Consider the following 26,706-nt stretch of genomic DNA (forward strand, 5'->3'; position numbering starts at 1 on the left):
TTTTTAAAATATATATTTTATTGATTTTTTACAGAGGAAGGGAGAGAGATAGAGAGTTAGAAACATCGATGAGAGAGAAACATCGATCAGCCACCTCCTGCACACCTCCCACTGGGAATGTGCCCGCAACCAATGTACATGCCCTTGACCAGAATCGAATCTGGGACCCTTCAGTCCGCAGGCCAACGCTCTATCCACTGAGCCAAACTGGTTACAGCCCCATTTATATTTTGTGGAAAGAATCTGTGTGTGTGTGTGTGTGTGTGTGTGTGTGTGTGTGTGTGTATCTCATGTACTCACCCATGTATCCATCCTATGTTTATCAAATAGCTCTCTGTGCTGGACATTATGCTAAGGGCTGAGTGGACAGTGGTGAGCATGGAGTGTGGGGTAGAGAATGGTGGTAACTATGACCCCTCTTTAAACAGAGAGGTCACAGAGGAGATGGCAATGCTGAGCAGACAGTAGCGGACACTGAAGGCTCCAGCCACACAGAGACAAAAAGGGGTTTCCTGACACAGGAAGTAGAAGGCTGAGAGAGCCTAAGTGTGAAGGCCTCTTGTGGGTGAGTGAGGAGGAGAGTAGTGCAAGAAGAGGTTGGAATGTACACGGAAGAATCTAGAAAGATGGGGAAGAAACTTAAGCGTAGGTTCTGCTGGGGAGTGGGACTCAGGGAGGTGCGGGGAAGAGGGTGTGGAGTGGAGAAAAGGAATTTTACTTTTCACCTCATTCCCTTCTCCACAGTTTAGATTATTTGCCATAAGCATGTATTTTGTTATTGGGGGAGGGGGGAGCTAGTTAATAAAAAATTGAGGAATTTTAATGATTAATAGTAAGGAATCTAATAACTGTTCCTTCTTTTAAGAATCACCTCATCTCAACTCTCCAGTTCCTCTTCATGAAGCAAGAAAGTGGTGAAATTTATATCTGCTCGTTGTCTGAAAATAGGACAGACATTGCCTTCCCCTCCTATCTATTCAATCATCTTTCTCTTCGAGCCAGTAATACTTGCTTTCAATTCCCTTCGGTGAAACCCTTAAATCATCTCTTCCACTAGGACTATTTTTGCTTTTTTTAAAAAGGCCTTTCAAATTCATGCAGGGTTCTTACTCTGTGGTCACTGTAATGACAGATGCACCCAGTGGCAGGTGCTGGCCCCTTCCAATTAGTGTAGGGAGGAGAGAGGGACGGGATGGGGCCTGGGGGGCTGAGGGAGAAGGAGGAAAGAAAGCAACTTGCTGGTAAAATGAATCCCAGAGGCTCCACGGGGCTGTGTGCTTCCCCCCTGTCTCCACTAGGGTGCCGAGAGCCTTGTCTAAGGTGGGCAGGAGAGTGAGAATTCCCTGCAGAATGTTCTGAAAGGCAGAGAGAGGTTCGCCCTGTCCACGTAGAATCCCAGTGGTGGTGAGACCACTTAGACCCAAACCTTGGCATCAAGACAGCTGTGGTGTGTTCTAGGACAGATCTGAAAGCCAGCTCCGAGGCCATGTGGATGGGCGTTTTGAACTGGAAGTTTCCTGGCAGTTTCAATCCTCTAAAGCATCTGGGGTCAGAAAGGAGGAAGACAGGGCCTCTGATCTGTTCATTTCATTGCTCACTCGGCAGCTGGAGAAATGAGGTGAATAACACGAATGTGGAACCTTGCAGTGGGCCATTTGTATGCCCAGCCCACGCTCCAGATGTCTCCTCTGTGTTTATTCTCTGGATATTTTGATGTCTTTTTCCAACCTAGAAGGTACTTTAGTGGCAACTTTATCTTTGGCATCTGGTCCTAAGACACTTGGGTGTCTTCTCTTACACGCCTCGGCGCTGCCCTTCTCACGGCGTGCACGGTGTGTGTGCCCTGCCCAAGGCCCTCCTGTCCAGACAGCTCCGCACACTGCAGGGGACACTTTCCTTCAGGTTCAACCCACACAGCGCTATTCCCAGAAGACTTCCTCTCCCCTATCACTTTGTGTTTGGAAAATTCACTCTCTGCCAACTGTGAGCCATAATATTGATCATAAACTAGTATTTATTGGATGCTTATTAGGTGTCAGTCCGTATTCTAGGTACTTTACGGGGATTCACTCCCTTCATCCACATCACGACTCTCTGAGGTAGGTGTGGCTGTTGTCCCTGCTTACAGATGAGAGAACTGAGGCGCAGGGGTCTCTGCTGTCTGAGCAAGCCAGCCATGCTCTGTGCATTCAGACCCCTGCCGAAGGCGCCAGTGGCTCTCGGTGAATAATCTCTCCTTGTTCTCCTTAACTCCTCATCTACTTTCACATCCTGAGCAAAAAAAATGTGTCCCCGGATTCCTCCTGCCAGCTCCATCTGTGAAGCATGTGGGCCGGTGTTTGAATAAGAATGACTAAAGAGGAAAGCGGCTTTATGAACTTCAGACTGTGAACTCAAGGAAGAGAGTGAGTCAGGCCTCCACATTCCTGAAATACCTTCAGGAGGCTCGGTGACCTCAGACAATGAGGCAGAGCTCTCTGGCGTCCTTGGGAGGCCCCCCACAAGGAAGAAGGTGAGGGCAGGCGCTCGTCACCGGTTTCTGTGTGTGCTGTGCGGGGGTGAAGGAGACCTCTAGCCAGAACGGCTCACGGTTGCCCACAGTGCCTCCTCGCTTTGCTCAGGCTGTTCCTTCTGCCGGCAATGCCTTTCCCGAAGCCTTTGTCAGCTTGTCCTCCAAGGCTCAGTGGACACACCGTCTCCGCTGACTGCTTCAGGTCTGGCTCCGCAGGACTTGCACATGCTGCTCTCACTCCCAAACTCCTGGCCCCGAGAGAAAAGTGCTTTCCACATGTTCTGCCCAGTACATCACCAGTTACACCTTCTGAGGCTGGTAACAGCTCCGAGGTTGAGGAGAAAGTCCTGTCCTGGGAGGTGGGAGATGTGGGTTCTCGTGCCATGCAACCTCCCACACCTCACATTCCTTGTGAATTAAAATGATTTGTTTTTATCTGCCTCTTCCCACAGATGGTGACCTTCGAAGTACAGGGACTTTCAACCCTGAACACCGTTCTCAGCGAGATTAATTAACATGTTTATTAAATAAGTTTAAAGAATCATGGGCAAATCTTTCTCCCTGGCTTTTACCTCTATCCAGCCCTTTCATCACCAAGTTTAACGCTATAGTTGGGTATGGTGTACAACCACTCACAAAGGGCCAGTACCCATCCACTAAGTTTTGACTTCTCGTGTGTGATTTATCGTGTATGCGTTGCAAGGCCAGAGGAACCTGAGGCTGCCTGAGCCTGAGTTCCAGCACCATAGGTGAGTCATGGAGAACTTATGATGTTGCTTCAGGAATCCTTCCCAGACTCTTGCACAGGGAAGGAGTGAAAAGTTGTTGTACTTGGGCCCATTTTGTGGATGGAAACACTGAGAGAGTAGAATCACAGGCAAGAGAATTCTCTAAGAGCTGCATACTTTCCAAAAGGAACAATAAGTGAAGGATGGAATGAGGACACAGAACTAACTAAGCTGTGAGTTATTGTTGTAAAGGCCAGGATTTAGATACTCCAGTCCCCTGACTTTGTGGGGAAAGTGCCTTCAACTATCTGCCCAACACACTAATGAAAGCTACTGAGATTGGCACCAGCACCAATGCTAAGCAAAGCCCTGCCCTAGAGTCAGGAGGTGTGGGTTCTTGTCCCATCACTGGCAGTAATGAAGTTGGTGGCCTTGGCCACATCAAGTAACCTTTCATGTCACCTCATCTGTGACCTGAAGAAGTTGGACTAGTGAAAAGGTGAGGTGAGGTTCAATACTCCCTCCCACTTCTGCTCGCCTACACAAATGTTTCTCCAGTGACCAATCTGGCAGTAGGCTAAGCCTCTACTTTTACATGTGACAGGGTTGTCACCCAGTAGTTCCACCCTCCAAGAGAGAAAGCTGGGAGGGTGGGTTAGTGCAGGTCCATGTGGCACATATTCAATAGGCAAATGGGATTTTTAGTACCTAATGAGTTTAAAATCTGTTTGCAGGTGAAACAGGAGAGGCCCTCTTCCCCATCTCAATCTTGCCTCCATTCTTGCCCACTGGCCCTGGCCCCACCCGCCCTGCCCAGTGGTGGCCTTTCCCTCATTCTGGCTGACCAGTGGAAGCTGCCTGAGGAAGCCCAGTTCTGCCATCCTAAGCGGAGCTGCCCTGGTTCACCTTGCTGCACCTGCCAGATGCCGTCTGCAGCCTCCCAGGTAGTTAATGATCTCCCCCTAGGCAGAAGAGCCCTTTAATAATTTACCAGAGTAGATAAAGAAAAAAGCATAGTTCTCTACTTGGAGGCCAATTAGGCTGGCAATTCAGACAGTATGGATGGAGTTAAGATTGACTTCAAGTTCAAACCAAGCTGTTTTGTGTACAAACCCTGCCTTATAGCTGTGTGTATAAAGCCTTATCAGAACCTCCATTCAGATATTTAAACATCCCAGCCCTACTGTATGATCAGCACTTTAGGGCTCCTTCACGACTCAGGGGACTTAGCTGTATTAAACAAAGGAAACCAAAATACCCTAGGACAAAATGAGATTTAATCATTTAAGGACCTCTAGAGAAAGAAAAGTTATTTTGCTTTTTCTGACTTCTTGGGTTCTTTATTAGAGTCTGAAAAACATTTTTTGCAGGAAATTGTATATTTCTTTGAGTCAAAAGCTCAGACTCTGAGAGATGTGTGGTGCAGCGACTTTTAAAAAAAATGCTTTGGGGTTAGAGACCTAGGTTGAAATCAACTAATTGGGTTCTCTGAATCTCACTTTTCTCATCTTTAAAATGGGCACAATAGTTCTGTCCGTGAGATGTTTTTGTTTTTGTTTTTTTTGGATAGTCATAAATATGTAAGGAACAGCCTGGCACATCGTAGACAATAAATGATGCATCCTCTTCAGCATCATCAGGCTTGCTCATGTCTAGAAAAATTAGAATTTTATACCGACATGAGGGAAAAAGTCCTCCCTCTCAAAAGTATAACCATGGAATTTAATAAGGATAAACATGGTAGGCCTTGTAACATTGGTGGCTCCAATGAACTACACCTCCCACATCGACTCTGGGTTTGATCATGTAACTTGCTTTGACCCAGGAGATATTGGAGTGAAGCGCTCAGAGATTTACTAGGTGCTTGGCGTTGGGGATTGTCCTCTTGGCGCACTCTCTCCTAAAAGCCAGCTTTTTGCCCGTAAAAAAAAGCTCAGGCCAGACCACTGAACAGCAGGGAGCCCCAAGAAGCCACCAGGACGAGGCCATCTTGGATATTCCAGCCCCAGCCAAGCTCCTAGCTGAGTCTACCAACAAAACTGAGACAAATAAGAAATCCTTGTTGCTTTAAGCCACCAAATTCTGGAAGCGTGTGTTTGTTGCACAAATGCCACATCCTAAATTTACATTAAGGAAAGCAAACAGTACAAGTAGAAGTGACAGATTATCCTTATAGAAGTTCATATGAAATAGACCATCAGATTTCAGTTAATTATAAGTATCAACGTACTGCTAAGGAACTAAATGCAAGCTTAGCCTGCTTTTATTAAGCAGATGAATTGGTTGATTGGCCGTACAGTTACTAATTGCCTGCTGGTTACAGGCTTTGTGCTGGGGGTGCCGGGGGCTGGGGCTACCAAGAAATTTAAGACCCAATTCGCCTGTACTCTGTAGCCCCTTAGATTCTGAAATTTAAGTTCGTACATATGTTGAGGTCTGACAGTTCAGTGGGGAAGGTGGATAGGTGACAAAAGTCTACTTAGGTTCCTTAAGAATGCTGATAGACTTGCTGGATTTGGCACTCAGGGAACATCTAGAAAACTCTGTTAACCCACCAATATCCATTTTTTTGAGTGACGTTAACAAACTCAAGTGTATCTGGAAGCAAGCAGCAGGGAAAGGAAGGCCTGGAGACCAGATCCTGTGAGGAATAATTGTACCCACTATAAACGTATACCCTGGGGGCGGGGGTGGGGGGCGGGTAGAAGAGGGGGAGAAGGCAGCGAGTGCAGATGGGGATGGAGCACAAAAATTTGAGAGCTTAAATATGAGAGGACTAAATTCATTCTAAGTGCCAGAAAGAGAATCATCAAGTTACTGAAAGTTTTAGGGAGATGGCTTTCAAGTTAATATTCAGGAGAATGGCTAACACTTCTGGAGCATGAACTTCGTAAAGGGGCAGAGTGGGCAGCATCCCTGTCCGTGAGAAAGGCCTGGATTGCCCCTTGCCAAGGAGATGGGGAACGGGTCCTGGCAGTAGGTGGAGCCAGGAACCCCTAAGCCTCTCCCACGATTCATCCCCGGAGTTCTGTCATTCTCATCCTGCCAGGATAATATTACGAAGTAAAACAGATGATACTCGCCTGCCAATAGTGAGTAAAGGAATTGATGACAGGAGACTGAGCCCAGAGATTAGGGAGATGAGAATCCAAGCTTCAGAGACACATAGCTGTTGCCTCTGACGCCTCTCACCACCTTGCAGGGGTCATGAGAACATGTGCTTCCCAGGGATTAGTTAGCACGCTCTGGGAGCAGACGCAGAGGAGCAGGCCAGGCTAATAGGAGCCTGCAGATTTCACAAGCGTGTGACAGTTTAGGAAGGTTGAGGGAAGGGGACAAAGCAAGGATAAGGACGTCACCTGGCATTTCTGATTGGTATTACAGCCCTATTCCAGAATCATCATCACGGAACCTGCTTCTCTCACCCTTTAGCTGGCAAAACTATAGGGGAGAAGGTCTTTTCAGGGGTGTGGGCCCCATTTTTTTGTTAGTGGGTCTGCAGCACCAATAGCACCAGGTTTATAGGTCTGTAGGAAACAGGAGATCTGGGAGGTCAAGTTTAGGATTCCCTGGAGACAATGCAATTGTGGGCCCAGTCAAAGGGTGCCCTTCACCTTACTGTTGGGGCTCTGGGTGGGAATAAAGAGAGGAACTGCAGATTGCCCCTTACCCACAATTCCTGGGGCTCCTATGCTTTTGCACCCCTGTGCCTTTGCACATGCTGTTTCTCTGTCCCATCTTCTACCCAGATCCAACTTCCAGATTCTACCCCATGTAAAACCTTCCCCAATCTCTCAGACAGAGGCAGCCTCAGACCTGCATTGCCTCATTCAGCACAGCTTACTGTGGCTAGACTATGAGGCTGGAGGCTGAGTCTTGTTTACCTCTTTATCCCCCAGAAGAGGTGGCCCAGAACCTGGGATGTCCCTTACCCTCAGTGCACATAGTCAAACATATGAGTGCCCTCCCTCTCCCTCCACACACGTGTGGCGTGCTCACCTATGCTCCGCTTCGTGCAGGGTACATACCTGCACTATCGCTGTGGCCCATCTCTCTAAATGGAATGCAACCCTTGTCAGAAATAACTTCATTCTAAAGTAAACCAAACAAAGGAAAGTGTGGTTTCCATTTTCTCCTTCCAGGGCAGGGAAGCCCTGGCACCTGGGGACGGGGGGTTTAGTCTAACTGGGGCCTGAGCAGACTAGAAACCCTCAAGGGAGGGAGGCCAGTTATGGCACAAACCCTTCAGGCCACTGACCCAGCACAAAGACTGCACTGTGGGGAAACTCGATCTAAGGGTGTGCCTTGCTCTACGGGAACGCGATACACAAAAAATCCAAAGTCATAAAATAGATAAATCTGGGGTGGTTATTGACTTTACAAGAGAGCTCGCCAGCAGGTTCCTCTAAATAGCCAGCTCCCACAGTCCACTTAAACTGCGATTTTATTTTCAGGAGTTTGATATTACACACCGGTTTTCAGGAGAAACATAAATAGGTCCCCGAGGAGCCTGGCGTCTCAGTGTGTCTGGCCCACAGCTCGCTGACCAGCCCTTAAGGTGAGCGGGCCTCAAGCTGCTGTGCTGGAGGCGCTGGGGGTTGGTTAGGAGCTCCCTCCATGTCTGTTCGCTGCATCTGGCTTTTCCAATGTTAGCTGGGGCAGGGAGACCCAGGCCCCATCTGCTCTGCTTGAGCGGGTTATTGACGTCTCAGCGCACTTTCCTCTAAGGCAGTGGTTCTCAACCTTCCTAATGCCGCGACCCTTTAATACAGTTCCTCATGTTGTGGTGACCCCCAACCATAAAATTATTTTTGTTGCTACTTCATAACTGTAATTTTGCTACTGTTATGAATCGTAATGTAAATATCTGATATGCAAGATGTATTTAGGCGACCCCTGTGAAAGGGTCGTTCGACCCCCAAAGGGGTCACGACCCACAGGTTGAGAACCGCTGCTAAGGGGAACGTAGGATTTGTAGCAACGACTCATGCATGCATTCATTCACTCAATTGTGCTTACTCGGTACTTCCTCTGTGCATGAACCGCACGAAGCACAGCAAAGTAGAGAAGGCTGTAAGGTGTGCTCCTGTCCTCTAGGAACTCACAGTCAAGCCCCTTGATGTCACTGATTAGAGAAGGTACATTTTTTTACCCTTTAACAGCTCTGAAATCAGAATGCCTCTTTCCGCAGATGGTATGAGCTGGTGTGATTGGCTGGGTTTTTCTTAGTGGTAAGTACAATGATGGTGTATCTTACGATTGGCAGTGTCTTAGATGAAACACGGTATATCAAAGTGCTAAGTGATGATGTAATGCTTCAGGACTCGAAGTGCAATTCGATGACTGAAGGATAAAATTGGGCCCCTGTGTGAATACACCTCATGGGTTTCTCTTTGCAGAGAATATGGGTGATAGGTTTGAAATAATGTCCCTTTTCCACAGTTCTCTAGTGATGCCGGGCTGGAATCCTCACCCTTCCTCCATTCCGGGAGTGGGAAATGGTAGTAGCCCAGCCCCGATTCCCATCCATGCAAATCCTGAGAAAACCAGAGGAGCAAGGTCGCAGCAACAGGTCTGCGTGGCAGCCCTTCCGGAGTGAGGAAGTGGTATCGGTTCTCTGACTCCCAGGTGGAATGTCCTTGGTCATCTGTACCTTCCAGGAGCCAGGCCTGTGCTGACATGAAACAAACAGGAATATAAATGCGTGTGTGTGTGTGTGTGTGTGTGTGTGTGTGTGTGATAGTAGTAGTAGTAGACATAAATATATGTACAGACGTGTGTCAAATGAATGAGTTTCTGTTATTGAGGCCATCAATGTGATTGCTAATCTTGACTTCTTGGCCAAAATTCAGAACAATTTCTTATAATCTGTCTAATGTTATAGGGGATTTCTTGTCTTTTTTTTTTTTGGCTTTACCATCCCTCACCCCCAAAAGCAGTGGTTCCTGTGGCTGGCGCTGAACTGTTGCCATGTTCTCTTCTCTTTCTTTAAATGGCTGTGTTCCCACAGCAGGCCGAGAGACCTGGTCTCTAACGTGTGAAAGCACAACGAGAATGTACAGCTTCCAGGCAGATGACAGTGAGAGTGACCGTGGCGGTTAATTAAGTTCTCAGGAGCCTACATGGACTTGGAATGGTTAAGAACAAGTGCATTGACATAATATAATCCAAATCCTCCAGCTCAGTTATTTAATGACGTAGCACGTAAAGACGGAATTACTTCCTAATTCGTGGCCATACAGAATGTAAACACACTTAGCTGTTTAGTTACACCTTTTCTTGACATTCACTCTGATTGTGAGTGCAGTTATGATCGTTCTTTTGTGTCTGGAGGAATGGATGTGGTTTAAGGCACCAGCATGGAGCTGCCCCTGTGGCCTGTTGTTTACATGTCACATTGCCGCAGGCTTTACCATCCTGGTCAAGAGAGCTGCATGCAGCTGGTGGTGAGCATGAGCCTTATTCTAGAAGGACCTGGAAACCACGAAAGGGCTGGCGTCCTTGGAGAATCTGACTTGGGGCACAAACACAGGAGTGCCGGGTGGCAGTAACCAGGACACCCAGGCCACTTCTCTCTGGCTCTTTGCCTTTTCTGCTGAGTCCAAGTAGTTCTTGAGGCTGTCTCAGGGGACCCCCAGTGAGTCACTTGGGCTGGGTCCTGTCAGCCTGAGGTCAGCCTGTCATATTGAGGCCATCGTGTGGGAGAAGCAGACTGTGTTGTCTCCTGGTGGGATGGTGCAGTGGCTGCACTCCCAGCTCATGTCTGCTGGTGCCCAGGCTGATTCACTCGGCAGGCTAGCGGCTCTTATTGCTGTGACGATGGGGGATTTCCAATGGTAACTCCCATGGAAGGGACAAACCTTCCTCATCACCAGGGCATGTCTCCTACAGGTCCCTGCTGAGGGCTGCTTTCCCTCTTATCGACCATAAAAACCAAGATGCAAAAAGACTGTTACTACTCAGGTCTTGTCTGAGTCTGTAAGTGTGCCAACTTTGATAGTATTCCCATGCCTCAAATACTTTAATATTTTCCAGTTTTGGAGGTGATTCCAAATAGCAAACTCCTATTCATCTTTCAAGACCCAGTTCAGGTGTTTCGTCCTCTGTGAAGCTGACTACCCTCCATGCTCTCATGTTCCTTGGTTCTCTGACTGAAGTTCTTGTACATACTGGTATTACTGCCTCTGCTGGATGTGGCATCCTTGAGGCCAGGGACCGTGTCTCATTATTTCCTTGTTTGTCGCCCATGTCTGGCTGGCCTGTGGCCTGTCAAGGGCTATATACTCAGTAAATGTAAGGTAAATAATTAAAAATATTCTATTCCTGCCAAATATTTGTTTGTTGGTCCACTCATTTACATCTAAAAGTACTTCTCCTTTGGAAGTGGTTATCGCTATGTTATTTATAAATGCCCAGGGCCTCAATGAGGGTCAAGTGTAAAACCACCGGTTAGGATGATTTTAGCTCTAAGTAACAGCTGACTTAACAAAAATAGTTTAAAGGATAGGCGGTGCATTTTCACACCAAGCAGGAGGTCTGGGTGTCAGGTAGGCCAGTGTGGGGTGATTCGCAGCTCAGTGGTCTCCTCAGGGACCAGGGCCTTCCCACCTTCCTGGCCTGCCATCTTCCATGTGCTAGTGATGCCTGGCTCCTGGGTTCAGGAGGCAGTTCCTTCCTTAGTCTCTTATTGTCAAGGAAACCCTTTCCGAGAAGCTCCCGTTTCCCCAGAAGATTTATCCTTCACTGTCCTTGATCGGGATTAAGTCACAACCTTAACCCTGATAAGGAAATGAGCCCCGTGGTGGCTGAAGCCAGTCCTGGTGCAGTCCCCGGAGTTAGGGCGGAGACAGGAGATTTTATTTCCTGAACACATGGGAGGGTCAACAGCTGACAAAACTGGGGCTCTGCTAGCAAGGAGTCAAGGAAATGAGGGGATGGCTCTTGGATGGGCATCCAATAGTGTCTGCCATGCCAAGTATTTAAATAAATTATGGCATATCAATAACAGAATGAAAGTCTATAAAAACATTAGAGTGACTGAGGGGGAGCTACATGTATCAACATTTATTGACTTTCAAAAGTATTTTTTTTTTACTCAAAAATTTTTAAGTAAATTTAAAACTCTATGTATAGTCTAATCATTTTTGTTTATAATAATAATAATAATAATAACAATAATAATAAATGCCAGGTTAAGCACACCCTAAAACCTATAAGAATGATATGCACTATGCACTTAAGAGTGGCTGTACTCACATGTGCGTGAAGAGGAGGGTTTACTAGGGACCTTCATTTTTTACATTCCATATTTCTCATATTATTGAATTTGTGTAAGTATGCTTTCCTTTTGTTAAGACAAAAAGCAAAAATTAAAGAGAACACTTTAAATGGCCCAGTATCATTTTAAATGCAAGACATCAATTAAAGACCTGGACTCCTTTCTAAGAACACACTAGTTTGGAATATAGGAAGGACCTCCCTGAAAGTTTTGCTTATGAGCCCAGAATTTAAATCCCTATTTTTTTAAAGGAAAGTTTATTGATTTTTTTTTAAAGAAAAAGGAAGAGAGAGAAAGAGAGAGAGAGAGAGAGAGAGAGAGAGAGAGAGAGAGACATTGATGTGAGTGGGCAACATGGATCGGCTGCCTCCTGCACGCCCCTCCTGGTGCACTGGATGATGCCCAACCATCTGAGCCACACCTGCCAGGGTAAGAAGATCCTAATTTTGACCATTGTCTGTTTGCTATAGAAGGACATAATCCTGGCTCTGGGATGCTGATTCTCCTATAGGAAATCCATTGTTGGAAATCTTCCCAGGAGCCACATTGACACCAAGAACCAGTCAGACCTCCCTGAAACTCCAGTGCTTTCCTTTGGCCCACATGCCTCTGTCAGGGATAAGCTCAGAGAATAACTCCTTCTGAGACCCACCTTCTGTGCTGCCCCTGTAATTACTTAGGCAAGTCCTCCATCTCTGTGGAGTTCACTGAACGCCTCTGAAAAATGAGTATGATTTATGACAGCACTTGAAGGAAGGACTTTGAGTCATTTAAGAAAAAATTCTAGAGCAAACCCTTGGCTATCTGTAGCAATTCCCCCTGGAAAAGTTCTTTGGTTGCTATAAAAATAGATGGTTAAATTCAGCACAGGTTCAGGATGCAGTATATATCTTTGATCAACTTGTCTAGGGTCTGTTGGAAAATGTGACGTGGTATTATAAATGGAATAGGTATACCTCACCAAAATACACAGACTAGACTCGTAGAAGGAAGCCGGGCGTGCTTACAGTTCCAGGACAATTGGAAACTAATGAAGTGGTCTCTATTCTTTCCTAGTTTTATAACGTGCGTTTCCATGCTTAAAATTATTTTTCTAAGCCCGGTTGTAGTAAAAATGGTGCTCTAGGCAGTGCCTTTTTGTTGGGGAGAACAGGAGACTTGGTTGGAAAGTTGTAAGGAGGACAGTCTGAGAAAACGGAAGTGTGTGGAAGGCCACCTGCCCTGTTTATCGGAATTCTGACTTAGGGGAGACTTAGGGGAGTGTTGAAGGTAGCGCCCCTAATTATTCCTTGACCTTTCCAAACAAGTCTGTGCATATGCAGACCTTGGGGTGTTTATTGGAACCCTTATGCTTAATCCCTGGATGCCCTTGCCTAGAGGACAATGTAAACACAAGATTACTCACCCTACTAATTGTATCTAAAGATAAAAATTCTAATAAAAGCCTAACGAGGCAGGCAATCGAGTCTGCCTGGCTCCTTCAGCCAGGCCGTCCCTTAGCCTCTCTTCCACAGTAAACTGTGTCAGAGTAATCTTTTCATCCATTGCTCAGGGGCTGCTGGTCAACCCCAGCAACTTTTAAGGGAGAGCCTGGATTTTTAAAGATCACCTCTTCCTGCCTTTCCATTCTTCCAACCACATGCACGCACACGTATGCACACACACACATACACACACACACACACTCACACACACACGCGCGCGCACAAACACACATCTCTCCTCCACTGGTCTATGCTGGGGAGCTGCAGGGCACCCACCCTAAGGGAAGAAGTTGCAGCTCTGCCCCACCACAGAGCAGCTGCCATGGAGAAACCATGTCTCACTGCTGCCAGAGCTATGAAATCTTCAAAAGAATCCACAAAATTGGACTTTTGTAATCTTTCAGTTTTTAAATATTAGTCACAAGTTCCAGTTTTTATAAACCCTGTGCAGGCTGAACAAAACATGTCTGTGTATTGATCGGATCCCACCTGAGCCACCAGCGTGGGACCTCTGCCCTGGGACGATGCAGAACAGACTTACTTTCTCTTCGTCATGAAGATCTGAAGCTGGTGGAAGGTAGCTGTCAAACTCCTTTTGAGCTTTTCTTAGTTGGTACGCACTCCTTGACAAGCCCCTTCACGGAGTTTAAAATCTGGTGGAAACAGTTAAACAGCTCGTCCTAGTGTAGTGGTGTCATTGCCACAGTGAGGATTTGCATGAAGAGCCAGAGGAAGGGGCACTATTGACCTGTCTTGGGGTGTGTGCAAGCAATGGACTGTGCCCTGCCATATCCCTGTGGGTTTGGCAAAGGTCTTTCTCTAGAGCTTTTATAAGGATGTCCCTCTACTACCCAGCCATGCAGCCATCCCTACTGGATCCCACTGGTTTTGTATGGAGCTTGGGGTCAGTGTTCAGGAGCCTTCTTGAGGTGCCCCATAAATCTGCTCCATGCAAAATAACTACTGGAGCCCTTCCCCATACACACACAAGCACAATAACAGATCTGGGGGAATCTTAGTTTTAACAAGCAAGGCCTTTGTTTTTCTCTGACTCTGCTCAAATTCATTCTATTTTAGAGTGGACATAGGTTTCTTGCCCACAAAAGGTCTACCACACGGATATTCTGATGGTTAATTTTATGTGTCAACTTGGCTAAGCTATGGCACCATTTGTTTGGTCAAAAAATAGTCTAGATTTGCTGTGATGATATTTTAAAGATGTCATTGACATTTAAGCCAGTAGACTTTGAGTAAAGCAGGTTACCATCCATATTATGGGTGGGCCTCATCCAATCAGTTGAAGACCTTAAGGGGGAAAAATGAGATTTCCTAAAGTAGAAGGAATCTGGCCTCAAGACTACACCATAGAACCCTGCCTAAGTTTCCAGCCACAAAGCCTAACCTGCACATTTAACTCTTCCCTGAATTTCCAGCCTGTTGGCTTGCCCTAAGGGTTTTGGACTTGCCCATCCTCACAATCACATGAGCTAATTCCTCAAAATAAATCTCTCTTTCTCTTCTCTATAATCTCCTGCTGGTTCTATTTCCCTAGAGAACCCTAATACAGGTGCCCTTTTCATGATACTTCTGAACCCAAAGCAAAAATACCAACTCTTTAAAATACGAATGGCCTCAAAGTCTCTAAACCCAGGTGGTGCAGGTATCTTTGGTTTCTCTTTATGGCTGAGATGAGGAAGGTATCATTGATTGTAGAAAATTTCAACTTCAGCACCATGGCTTTTGAATAGTTTCCAACCTGCTTATCTTTCCAAACAGAACTGAGATAACTCCCACAGGAAGACCTTTTTGATCCCAGCCTCAGGCAGTTAGATAAGCCTCTTCTGTGCCTTATTATACTTATTACAGCATATTTGGGCTATGTGGTACCAACCACTATTTCTCCCTTATATAGTAACAGGAGCTCTGGGGTTTTTGTGTGTTTTTATTGTTGTTGTTAATCCTCTCCCAAGGATATTTTTTCCAATTTGTGTGTGTGTGTGTGTGTGTAAAGAGAGTAGAAGGAAGTGTGAGAAACAGAGAGAGAGAAACATCAATGTGAGAGAGACACATCAATTGGTTGCCTCCTGCACATGCCATGACCAGGGCAGGGGATTGAGCCTGCAACTGAGGTATTGCCCTTGATCGGAATTGAACCTGAGACCCTTCAGTACATGGGCCGACAATGCTCTAACCACTGAGGGAAACAGGCTAGGGCAGGATCTCTGTTTTTGTGCTCAGTACATGACAACCCAGGATAAAAACTACATTTCCTAGCCTCCTTTGCAGCAAGGTGAGGCCATGTGTTATGAGGTGAACCAGGGAAAGGGGACCATGCACGATGAACACTAAGATAACAGGTTTGGTCCATGAATCCTTGGGGCATCACAACAGCCCAGCACTGCCTACCTGAATTTTCACATGAGAGAGAAACAAAATTCTGTGTAACTTAAGCATTGCTATTTGAGTTATCCATTACTTCCAGCTGAACCTAACCTTTGCTTACATGTACGTCTCCCCCACCACCACAAAGTAAAGGAACTATGCTTTATCAACTACTGCATAGCACCGTGCCTGAAATATGATGGTGCCCACAAGTGTTTAGTGAGTAGATGTATGAATGAGAGAATGAATGAAAAGCTAAAAAACTAGAGGAAAGCCCCAGGGGGAATAGAAAGAAGACATTGTGCCAGTGAGGCGGGTGTCTTCTACTTTAGTTTCAGCTTAAGGCTACATAAATTCTGTATTAATAAGCATTTACTTCATGCCAGGCACAGTGTCGAGTGATGCTTTTATAGTGGTGAAAAAAGCAGACAAAACTTTCTGCTGTTAGATGATTGTAGATGGACAGGCATAACAAATGAACATCCAGGTAGTGCTAAATGCCACGATGTAAATAAAACTGCTTAATGTAATGAGCTACTCTAGAGTGGGTGGTGAAGGAGGGTCGCTGAGAGGGTAGCATTTATGCTGAGACCTGCCGGATAAGAAGTTTAGATCAAAGAGGAGGGCACTGGGGGCAGAGCAACAGCTAGTGCAAAGGCCCTGAGGAGTGATTCACTTGGCTTATTTCAAAGAGGAAGAGGCAAGTGAGATTATAGAGAGTGAGGGTGAGTGGTAAGGAGGGAGAGTTCAGGACCTGTGTGCCAAGCAAGGAGTTGAATGTTATTCCAAAAGCAATGGAAGCCACGGAGCCTTTAAGCTAAGATGGGCATGTTCTGATCCTTTAAATACAGTTCCTCATGTTGTGACCCAACCATAAAATTATTTTCGTTGCTAATTCATAACTGTAATGTTTCAGTTATCTATGGCTGTGTAGCAATCAACAAGCAAAACTTAGGGTCTTAAAATAACCATTAGTCTGCTATCTTATGCATCATGAATTCTGGGAAGGACTCAACTGGCAGTTCATCTCCTGTTCACAGACATCAGCTTGCGAGGCAGCTGGGACTGGAGGATCCACTGCCAAGATGGTCTCTTCACACATGTGTGATGCCCAGGTGCTCCCTGGCCTTTCTCTTTTTTCTTTCTTTTTAAAATATATTTTTATTGATTTCAGAGAGGAAGGGAGAGGGAGAGAGAGATAGAAACATCAATGATGAGAGAAAATCATGGATCAGCCGCCTCCTGCATGCCCCCTACTGGGATCAAGCCTGCAACCCAGGCATGTGCCCTGACTGGGAATTGAACCGTGACCTCCTGGTTCATAGGTCGACGCTCAACCACTGAGCCACACCAGCGAGGTCCTGGTCTTTCTCTTTCTTCACATGGCACCTCATCCTCAAGGGCCTGTTTGAGTGGTGTGGGTTTCTTAGAGAGGGCTGGTAGCAGGGGAGCTGTACTTCTTACACGGAAGCTCTTTTCAGAGAGAGAGAGAGAGAGAGAGAGAGAGAGAGAGAGAGAGAGAGAGAAGAGAGAGAGAGAGAGAGAGAGAGAGAGAGAGAGAGAGGAGAGAGAGAGAGAGAGAGAGAGAGAGAGAGAGTAGGAGCTCCTAGCCCATGCTACATTGGGAACTGGCACCACACGGCAGCACTTCTCAGATACTCATTGATTCGAGCAGTCAGAGAGCCCACCCACATCCAAGAGGGTGGAGAACTAAACCCCACCTATTGATGCAACAGGGTCACATTGCAGAAAGGCATGTGGGATGGAAGACATTATTGCCACCACCTTTGGAAAATACAATATGCCACAGGTGAGGAGGCCATTTCAGTAATGCAGGCAAGAGATGATGGTGGCTTAGATTTGGTCGTAAGAAAGGTGCTGATTCAGAATATATAAGCAGAATATGTGGAAACTATAAAGCACTAACAAATGCATCTGAGTGTTTGTGTAATTTTATAAAATTACATGGGTGAGTGTTGCCCACCACCAATAAAATAAGTCACAAATAAAGCTGTTCTATTCATAGGACACATACATCATTGTCATGCTTTACAATGTGCTTTGTTTGAAGAATGAGTTATTTAGGGCAGGGGCTTAGTGAGGCCCAGCTATCAGGGCTATACAGGGAGATGAACTTATGGACCTACTGACTGTGAGATCCAGGGATTGCCACGTCCTATAACCAGAGGTGTTTTAGAGAGTAAAGAGGGCTATCGACGTTACATTTTCAAAGGCTTCATCGAGATGAGTTCCTTTGCCCACAGAAAGGCCTGAGCAGTTTCACTTCATACATTCAACTGCTTACGGAGATGAAGTTTTCAATGTGCAGAAATCAGCGCATCAAAGAGAATATATGAAAAACAATGCTTTGAGTGGCAAAAATGCTGGGGGCTATTGTTCCATTTTAAAACAGGAGAGAACGATCCAGAAACTTGCCCAGAGTCACCCAGTAAATTAATGGCAGAGCTGGTGTGAAAAGACATATCTCTGGATGCCAATCCGGGATCCTGTCACTGCATCACCTGCCCCTCTGAGCAGAACACGGCTTTGTTCTGTACCGTGGTCCTGCTGGACCCTTGCTATTGCTCAGTGACTTTCAAATACTGCCAGATGGCAGGAGAGGAGGTTGTGAACAAACCAAGTCTGGTCTCTCTCAGAAAAATAACTGAAATATGCTTTGCTAATTTTGACCCAGACACACCTCTTTGTGGAGTAGACAGCACACGCATTTATGTGAAAATCTTCATGGTTTGACTACTTACCATACTTCTAAATGTCCAATTGAATATTTCTTAAAATTCACTAAATTCCTAAGACTCTGAGGTCATTTTTTAACTCTTATGGAGATGAGTTCTTACATCTCTATCCAAAAAAAACAAAACAAACAAAAAAACACACAAACAGAAACCCACCAGGGTCTTTTGGATTGGGAAGTGGGAACAGCACACCACCTTCACTGTGTGCGGAGTGGGACGTATATATTACGATGAATATTTATATGTGTAACTGCCATTTCATATGCAGATGCATGGGTTTTTATTTTGTTTTCTCAGTATCTGCAGGAGGCAGAGCTCCATGCTGGACCTAGATAAAAGTTGTATGTTCTAAATCACATAATTTCATTCTCAACTTCTATGACTTTCTTTACTTTTTTCTATAGCCAAAAAAATAGACATAATTTGCATCCATTCATTTTTTTATTAATTGAGCAATCTTATTTAAATAGAAACAGTGGTTATGCAGTACTCTTATTGCATTTACTACAATAAGATTAATGACCCAATGATCCAGTTTTCCCATGCCAGATTTTGTTTCACATTTGAGCTTATTTGGACAGATATCACCTCCCTACACACTTAAAAGATCTATAATTTATCATTCCTTGATCTCTGTGTATGAAGTACTTTGCTAGGCACTAGTGTTGGAGGAAAATAACTCAGGATTGGCGCCTGGGAATCTGTAAATCTTACCAATGAATTTAGATGTCTGTTCAACACGACTGCACCTCAAAAACCTCACACCTTTATTATGTTTCACATATTATATTGCACTGACAAGTTTAACTGCATCCAAGACTGAACCAGGTGGTGTTTAAATTCCCAAATACCTTACATTTGAATGCCTCAGGCAAGAAACACTGACTACGCATAGGCACAGATTATAATATTTCAGGCGAGACATTGTCAAAATCAGAAGAGTGAAGGCCTTTGCCCATAAATTTTACCAACACATTTATGTTAACCTTTACACATTTCAGTAAGGCTTTAAAACCAGTGCCAAGGCATTGCTTTTCTGTAGGTCTTCATTAAAGCATCAAAATTAAACTATTTTGAAAAATCACCATTATAGGACCCTGGGAACTGTCCCCCTCCTCCCCTTTGAAAGCACTTTCTCTTATTGCCTAAAAATTCAAGTACTCTCTTAACCAAGTGCAGGCTGAAATATTTTACTGTGCATTTGAACAGGAGCCAAGAGGGTCGATGAAAGGAAAACTTCTCTCTATAAAAGGTTTATTGTCAGCGCTTTCTAAAGATGTAGGTTCTTCTAAAACAGGCTACCAACATTTTCACAAACATTGACGCAGCCTTCTCAACCTCTCCTAGACCTATGATTCAGGTCCTTTTCTTTCAGGAAACCTCTGCAGCTAGCCTTTGACCTTCTGGATAGCCAACTCTATCAACTGCTTCTGCCTCCATCGATATAATGTATATTATAAGAAGGAAAGGGGGATGGGGCAGCTTGGTCCTCATGCTAGTGGAAAAGTACTTCAAATTCCTTGCATTCCTTTGCATTTAGCAGCATGTTTACCTAATCACCAGCTTATTAGGATTAGCACAAGTCATTGCTTCGAGCTTATTCAATAAAAACAAACGGACTCCTATAGACTCAAAGGTGTTTTTTTTTCCCTCTGATCCCAACCGAGGGCGAATTTTTAAGTAGTTTTTGAAACAATATTGGTGAAATATGAAGTTATAAACAAGCCATCTTTTATAACACATTATCCAACCAGACTTAATCTTACCCAAGTGTAGATATGTACAAGCTATGGACTGCTTTCATTAAAGTTTCTCTCTCCTAAAGTGACATGCACAATAACCTGGTGATTAAAATGATAAATTACTGTACCCACCTCACAGTGACTGGGTGAGGGAGACCCCTGGGCTTTGATTTCTTATAAAAACAATGCATTATTATTTAAATCACAAAGTTGGCTTTGGATGATTCCTTCTTGTGCTTCTTACAATGCCTGGTGTTCAATACATTTTTTTTAATGCAGATTATTTTAAATGCAAGGATCTTTCTCTACTGAAGATATAAAAGCAATCATTGTTTTATTTTTGTAGGTCATTTCCCTGTTCTATCCCAAGCACTAGAACAGATCCTGGCACAAAGCAGACACTCAATAAATCCGGTTTGAATGATTGAGTGGATAAGCTAGATTGCTTCCAATGACTTTGGACAATCTCTAAAAATATGGAATGCCATACACTCAGATATTAGGTAAATATTTCTTTATTAAATGATTAATTCCATAAATAAATTCTTTTCACTGAATATAAAATTAAAATCATTTACAAATTATTCCAGTATTACATTTCCCCGCCCTCCCCGAAAGCTACATTTTGATAAATAAAAACATTCAGTTTTAAAAACACCTGATTTCTGTTTGCAGTTTAGAGTGCAGATAGCTGCCTCTCACGGACACTCACAGAGTGTCCCCTTCAGGAAGGAGTGGAACCCCCTCCCGTGTACTTCTGTCAAAGGATGAAGGCTTTAACTGTCCAACTAATCTTACTATCTTACAATTGCAGAACCGAAAGGAAAGAAGCCTAGAGAAAAATACGCTTACCAAATAATTTACAAACAGAAAACAGAACGTCATCAACACCTCAAGCTCCAAAATGAAGCAGTAACATGTGCTCCAATATTATGAAGCAAAGTATTCTCCAATTGCGGCTGCATTAGAGTCCATCTGCACCAGCACACCTGGCAGTTTCAAAATACCTTAATACTACTCAAGAATGAGCAAATGCATCCCTTCTACAATGAGTCCCTTCACCCCCACCGCCCCCACCCATGCCTCCATGACTCCGGCACTCTTCTCCCGCTCTGTCCACCCTTGTGCTGGAAACCCAGGTGGCATTTAGTCCCTAAATTTGTGAATGTCATTGAACAGCCTGTAGAAGGGAAAGGCGGCCTCACTGGCATGCGGGCAGTTGTAGTTGCACTTGCAGGACTGGATCATCATGACGTTCTTGGAGAACATCTCCCCGTCTTCACAACGGAAGCGCATCTTCACCGTCCTGGTCTGCTGGGGCGTGCAGCAGCGGCCATCCACGCAGGAACCGCAGTACTTGGGCCGGTATTTCTTCACACTTGAACATCCGGCATAAGTAAACTTGACCGGTTCCGGGGATTTCTTGGTCTTGCTGCATTTCTTGCCCTTCTGTAAGAAAGCCGAGAGAAGGAAAGTTAGGGGCAAGGGTTCTTTCTTGGAAGAGAGGCTCCCATCTCACCCAGCTGCCCAGGAACAGGTACCTGCCACGCAGAAACTTACTTTCAGGCTGCTGTACATCGGCTGTCCACAAGGCCGCACCTCACAGATCCGGGTTTCTTTCACCAGGCGGCATTCAGGGTTGTCATTGGTAACTCGTGTGGAGATACCAGTTCCACAGGTCTTAGAGCACTGAGACCATGAAGTTGTTTGGACGATACATTTCTGGCCGTGTAGAGAAGGGTTGTATAGGATGCGAGGGCCCTGTCCAAAAGCTAGCGAGACAAACAAGAGGGAAGACTTCTCAGAGGCTTACTGAACAAACAGATTCAAGTCCTCGTTTCTATAAAGCTTCAAACTAGGAATGTATTTCAGTCCCAGGCCTTAGGGGCTCAGTTTTAACTTACCAGGGAGCCGCTTCAGGAAGCCACCTTTTCCAAATGCAATTAACTCGTTGTTTCTCGTTAACTCCACCTCGGAGGCATCGAATGTGGGCCCCTTGCCCAGGAGGTCGTCCCCGTCCTCCATGGGGTCCTTGGCACCATCCTCGTCACAGACCCACTCCTCACAGCACTGCCCGTTAACTTTGACCAGTCGGGGGTTGGGACAGCCCAAGTTGGGGAGAGAAAGTTCTTGGGGACACAGAGGAATGCAGCCCACGGCGCCGTCGATACATGTGCACTGATGTTTACAGTTGGGCTGGAAACTTTCCCCATTCTGGTAGATTCTGGAGTTATATTCGCAGGGTCTGCCCTCTGACTGAGCTGCGAAGAGCACCAAAAGAGAAAGGGAGAAGAGGATCAAGTTAAGAGTCCGAACCACGGCCTGAAACTCATACACATTTCTGCTGTTAAATTCAATTTATGGTAAAGTTCCCTACAATTCCCCGGAGACTGCAGACCAGAACAATAAGTTAGTCAGGAATCACTTTTCCGTATGCGCTTTTCGTTGGGCCCAGACACACTGAATTGCATTCCAGACTGCTGAAATCATGTGCCTTTCTGCCAAGCTACCAACAACAAAGCATCACCATACATGGTCTCAAAATTACTAAACTTCTGGACTACGGGGACTATTATTTTTTTAAAGGGGCCAAACCACAAGCATCTTACCTCTGCAGATCCCCTTCAGAGCGGTGGAGCTGGCGCCGAAGTTGCATTCCAGCCCCTTGGTGTGGTCGCAGGGCTGCATTTTGCTGCAGTCCTCGTTGAGCTGCTTGGCGCAGACCTTACAGCAGCCACAGCCGTCCCGGACCAGCCCGACTCCCGGGGCGCACTTGGGCGCCTCCAGGGGGCAGTCGCAGGCGGCGGGGCAGGAGAGCGCCTGGAGGGGGGAGAAGACTCGCGTGAGACCCGGCGCGGTGAGCAGGAGGGGCGCCCAGGGAAGGGACGGGGGTCTCCGATCCGGTCAGCCGGCCGGGTCACCCCGGGCAGGGCTGCGTCGGCCAGGAGGCCCCAGACACCTCTTTACGGGGAAACTTAAAGAAAGAGGTACCCGAAACGTCCCCGAACTTTTTTAGTTTAGTTTTTCTGTGCCGTGGGCAGCCTGGGGAGAGGACGAGGGGCTGGGAGAGCGGACAGGGAAGCGGAGGCAGCGGAACTCACCAGCCGGGCAAACTGGAGGAGGGTGACGGCGGTGAAGAGCGTCCTGGCCGTGCGGGAGCTCATGGTGGCGCGCAGGAGTCCCGGCGAGCGCGGAAGCAAAGACGCCAACACACCGGTGCGCAGCGGGCGGACCGCGGCGGGGTCGGGCGGCGCGGAGGCGAGGGCCGGCGGCGAGAGGCTGCGGGCAGTACCTTCTGTCGAGGTCCTTCCGAGCGGAGCGGGGGGCGCGGGTGATTCTCCGAGGGTCTGTTTCGCTCGCGGTCTGTCCCAGCGCGCAGAACCCCCCTTTTATATGGGCCCGCGGCGCCGCGTGTTGCAGTGACGTCGGCTCTGTCTGTGCCTTCCAGAATTCTCAAACATCTCAGGAATGCTCGCTGGCGCGGGCTGCTGCCAAGCGCCTCCCCTGGCTCCGTTGCACCTTTTTTTTTTTTTTTTTTTTGGTCCGCGACCCAAGAAAACAATCTTCCGTTTTTCCACTTTAAATAACGACTTGTATAGGGGAGGGCTCTTTTGGGCGTGATGATGGTGGAAGGAGGGGGGGTGGGGGTGGGAGTAGGGGGGAAAGTTCAGAACTTTGTCTGGACTGGGAGGGTAGGAGGACCTGAGAGGGAGGAACAAAAGTCGTGTTGTTTGGTGATGCCGAGTTGACCGGGCAGCCTTGGAAACCCTCACCCGGGAAGGCGGTGAGCTGTTTGCTTGTTTACAGCGAAGGTGAGAGTCAAGTTATCTATTGAGAGAGGCGGAGGGGGGAGGGGGAGTGTATCTCTGAGCCCGGCATCTACTTGTGGACTTCGTAGAGGCGACATGCTCGGGTAAAGTCCCTGAGCTTTGGCATGGTGTTTATTAGCAAAGTTAAGTGTGTTGCAAATTAATACCCGCAGTGCCATTTATGAATGAGAAAGTGGGGGTGGGGTGGGAATCAACTTCTCCCACGTCTGGCAAGGTTCCAAGCAGAGGTCTTCCCTCTTCCGCCCCCCTTGCCCTCCCTTTTTCGGTATGTCGTACTTGTTTGTTTTTGGAGATTCCCACTTTAGTTCCAGCCCACTGCCTGGGGTTGCAGTCCGAGAGGAAATGAAGGCTGGGAGTTCTCCGGGCGGCTGGCTGACACTTCCTCACGGATGCGGGAGCCTGGGCAGGCGCTTCCAGCCTCCCTCCGCGGGCGGGTGGCGATGCGCACTGAGCAGCCAGCCAAGCCCAAGCGGAGGGGACCACCGTGGAGTGATTTATACGGAGATCATCACCTGTATGTGCTGGAAGGCCAAACCAGATTCCACCACCATTGCGCCCAATGGGTCTCTGGAAAAAGCAGACTCCTTAAAAGCCGAAAGTCTTGCGGGATTTTTAATTCCTTTCCTTGGAACCACTTAGAAACCTCTCATTGCAAGGGAATTGCAATGCTCTTCTCTCCAAGCGCAGAGAAATACGAGTTTAGGGTGTGATACTCTGTTATAAAAAGGTTAGCAGATTTGAAGACCCTATTTACCTGCAACGCACTCAGCAGAAGACCCGCCTGCCAAGCAATTACTTCAGCAGCATCCACATCGTTAGTGTGACGGATAAACTTTCCCTCAAAGTTTCTAAAATATCTCCTTGTGCAATTTTAATAAAAACATGCACAAAAAATTATGTCAGTCTCCCCTTTATATGCGTTTTAGTAGAGCTGCCTGTCTCTTTTGCTCTTTTGTCCTTTTTAATGTTGAATGGAATTCAACAGTCTGGCTGAAGAAGGCCTTTTTTCAGTGCTGACTTTTCTGTGACTGAAACGCACATGTGAAGCTATTGCAATGAAAACAACCTCCAATGAGGAGAACTACCAGGGAGGAGTTAAGTTTCATTCATTCAGGAGTGCCTTCTCATAATTCTAAGAGGCTTTTGCTAGGGGAAGCTGATCTCTAAGGCTTTTTGGAGGGGCGTGTCTCTTCAGGACAATAGATTGTCAGGTGTTATGCAACTAAAGTGAGGAAAGTCTGGGCCCGGCATTGCACCCAGGTCAATCCATCAATTATTGTTTAGAAAAATGTTTTTTCCCGTGTTAGAGTTTTATTGCTGTTTCCTTCTTACTGAAGTGACTGGGACCAGAGTGAGTAGGGGCGGTACAGGGTGGAGGAGGTGGTGGAAAGAGAATGGGTGCAGAGGAGTGTCCCTGGCTTCTGTTGTGGTGTCTTTTCTATTTGACTTCATGGTTGTAAGTATTTCCAGATGGTGAATCAGACACCAGACGTAACAATATTTCCATATTTGGGTATAGCAGTAGCCTGCGTTTTTAACATTTTTCTGCCTGTTATCCAACCACAAAGCATTCTTGACAGCTTCAGATGTTGTTAAATATAGACTTAACTTCTGTTCCCAGAGCAGGAAATTCTTTGGAATTCCTTGTTTTCCACGCAATCTGTCTGTCATGATTTAAAATAAAATTTCAGTGGGTGATCCAACTGGCCTGTGCCTATACCTTGTTCCTTTATCGAAGAGGGGGTGGGGTCCGCGCAAAGAGATTCAGTGTGCTGCTTTGCAAGGGCTTTGCATTCAAACACGCACCATTCCAGGGATTCCTTTAAAAATCAGATTCAAGTTTTCTAACACGGGTGTGTGTGTTTGTTTCCTCTTTAACTAGGGGATCTTGGAGGAGGATTTTCAATCAGGAGACACTCAGCTCACCTTACAGTCCGCTGCCTATGTAAAGCAGGACATGTGTTGTGGGAGGGGGTGTGGGGAGCGGTAGCAAACAGGGCCGGGAGGTGGAGGAGCTGAGCGACCCGAGTAACCTGCGTGCCCAGCCTTCCCATGGACTACGTCGCGGTGTGTCGGCTAGTAAACCAGGCGCCAGGCGAGAGGAACAGCGGCTCCCCGGGTCCTGCTCAAGACCATCCAGACACCCCAGACGCCCGGTCGCCTCCTCGCCGCCTCTGCAGATCGGTTCGCCTTGACCGAATGGAGGGGACGTGTGCAAATGCTTATGCGTAGGTGTTGCTCCGGTGCTAATGCTGCATGGCTCTTTTGCTCTATTCCTTCGCCCCTCCCCATAGGGGTGCTCCTCGGGGGGAATAAGGGGCCGCCTTGTTCTCTTGGGCTACAAAGCTCGGAGAAGGAGCTGGCACCCCGGCTGCCAGGGAATTTTAGGTCACCCAGAGAAGGGTTCACTGTCTGGCGGCGATTGAGAATAATAATCACCTTAAACCTGGTGCCTCCGCTTTCCTAGCCCTGCACCAGTGGTTTTCAAAGGTATGCATCTGAGACTCCCCTGGAGAGGGGGTTAAAAGAGTGATTGCTGGGCCCCATCCCGGGATTTCTCATTAGTTCCCTCTCTAACGAGTCCGTAGGTCCTGATGCGGCGGCTGGTGCGGGGAGCCGCACACTGAGAACCACTGCCTGGGGCCACCTGGGACTCACCTGCACACCCAGCCTCACGCCTCAAAGAGCAGGACACCTTAGGGCCGTGGTTCTCAACCTTCCTAATGCCGCGACCCTTTAATACAGTTCCTCATGTTGTGGTGACCCCCAACCATAAAATTATTTTCGTTGCTACTTCATATCTGTAATTTTGCTACTGTTATGAATCGTAATGTAAATATCTGATATGCAGGATGTATTTTCATTGTTACAAATTGAACATAATTAAAGCATAGTGATTAATCACAAAAACAATATGTAATTATATATGTGTTTTCCGATGGTCTTAGGCGACCCCTGTGAAAGGGTCGTTCTACCACCAAAGGGGTCACGACC

The 26,706-nt window shown here is 46.5% G+C and overlaps 1 protein-coding gene and 1 long non-coding RNA gene across 5 annotated transcripts in view; one reads left to right on the forward strand and one right to left on the reverse strand.

Annotated features, from left to right (window-relative positions):
* Nucleotides 1-20,381: 20,381 nt before the first annotated feature.
* On the reverse strand, nt 20,382-23,197 carry CYR61 (cysteine rich angiogenic inducer 61). Its single transcript, XM_006093920.3, has 5 exons — nt 22,984-23,197; nt 22,492-22,702; nt 21,787-22,143; nt 21,443-21,654; nt 20,382-21,331 (listed from the first exon to the last, which is right to left on the reverse strand). The coding sequence occupies exons 1-5, from the start codon at nt 23,044-23,046 to the stop codon at nt 21,029-21,031; spliced, it is 1,146 nt and encodes a 381-aa protein (XP_006093982.1). The 5' UTR covers nt 23,047-23,197; the 3' UTR covers nt 20,382-21,028.
* Nucleotides 23,198-23,510: 313 nt separating this feature from the next.
* Nucleotides 23,511-26,706, forward strand: part of LOC102429922 — a 78,219-nt gene continuing 75,023 nt past the window's right edge. For 2 of the 4 annotated variants that reach the window (XR_330185.3, XR_001349286.2), the window contains exons 1-2: nt 23,511-23,694; nt 25,595-25,940. This is a non-coding gene — a long non-coding RNA (uncharacterized LOC102429922). Of the gene's footprint in view, nt 23,695-24,004; nt 25,416-25,594; nt 25,941-26,706 lie in introns of those variants that run through there. The other 2 variants (XR_001349285.2, XR_002830527.1) reach the window with 2 other exon arrangements.

Source organism: Myotis lucifugus, unplaced genomic scaffold, assembly GCF_000147115.1.
Source record: "Myotis lucifugus unplaced genomic scaffold, Myoluc2.0 scaffold_126, whole genome shotgun sequence".
Lineage (NCBI taxonomy): Eukaryota > Metazoa > Chordata > Mammalia > Chiroptera > Vespertilionidae > Myotis > Myotis lucifugus.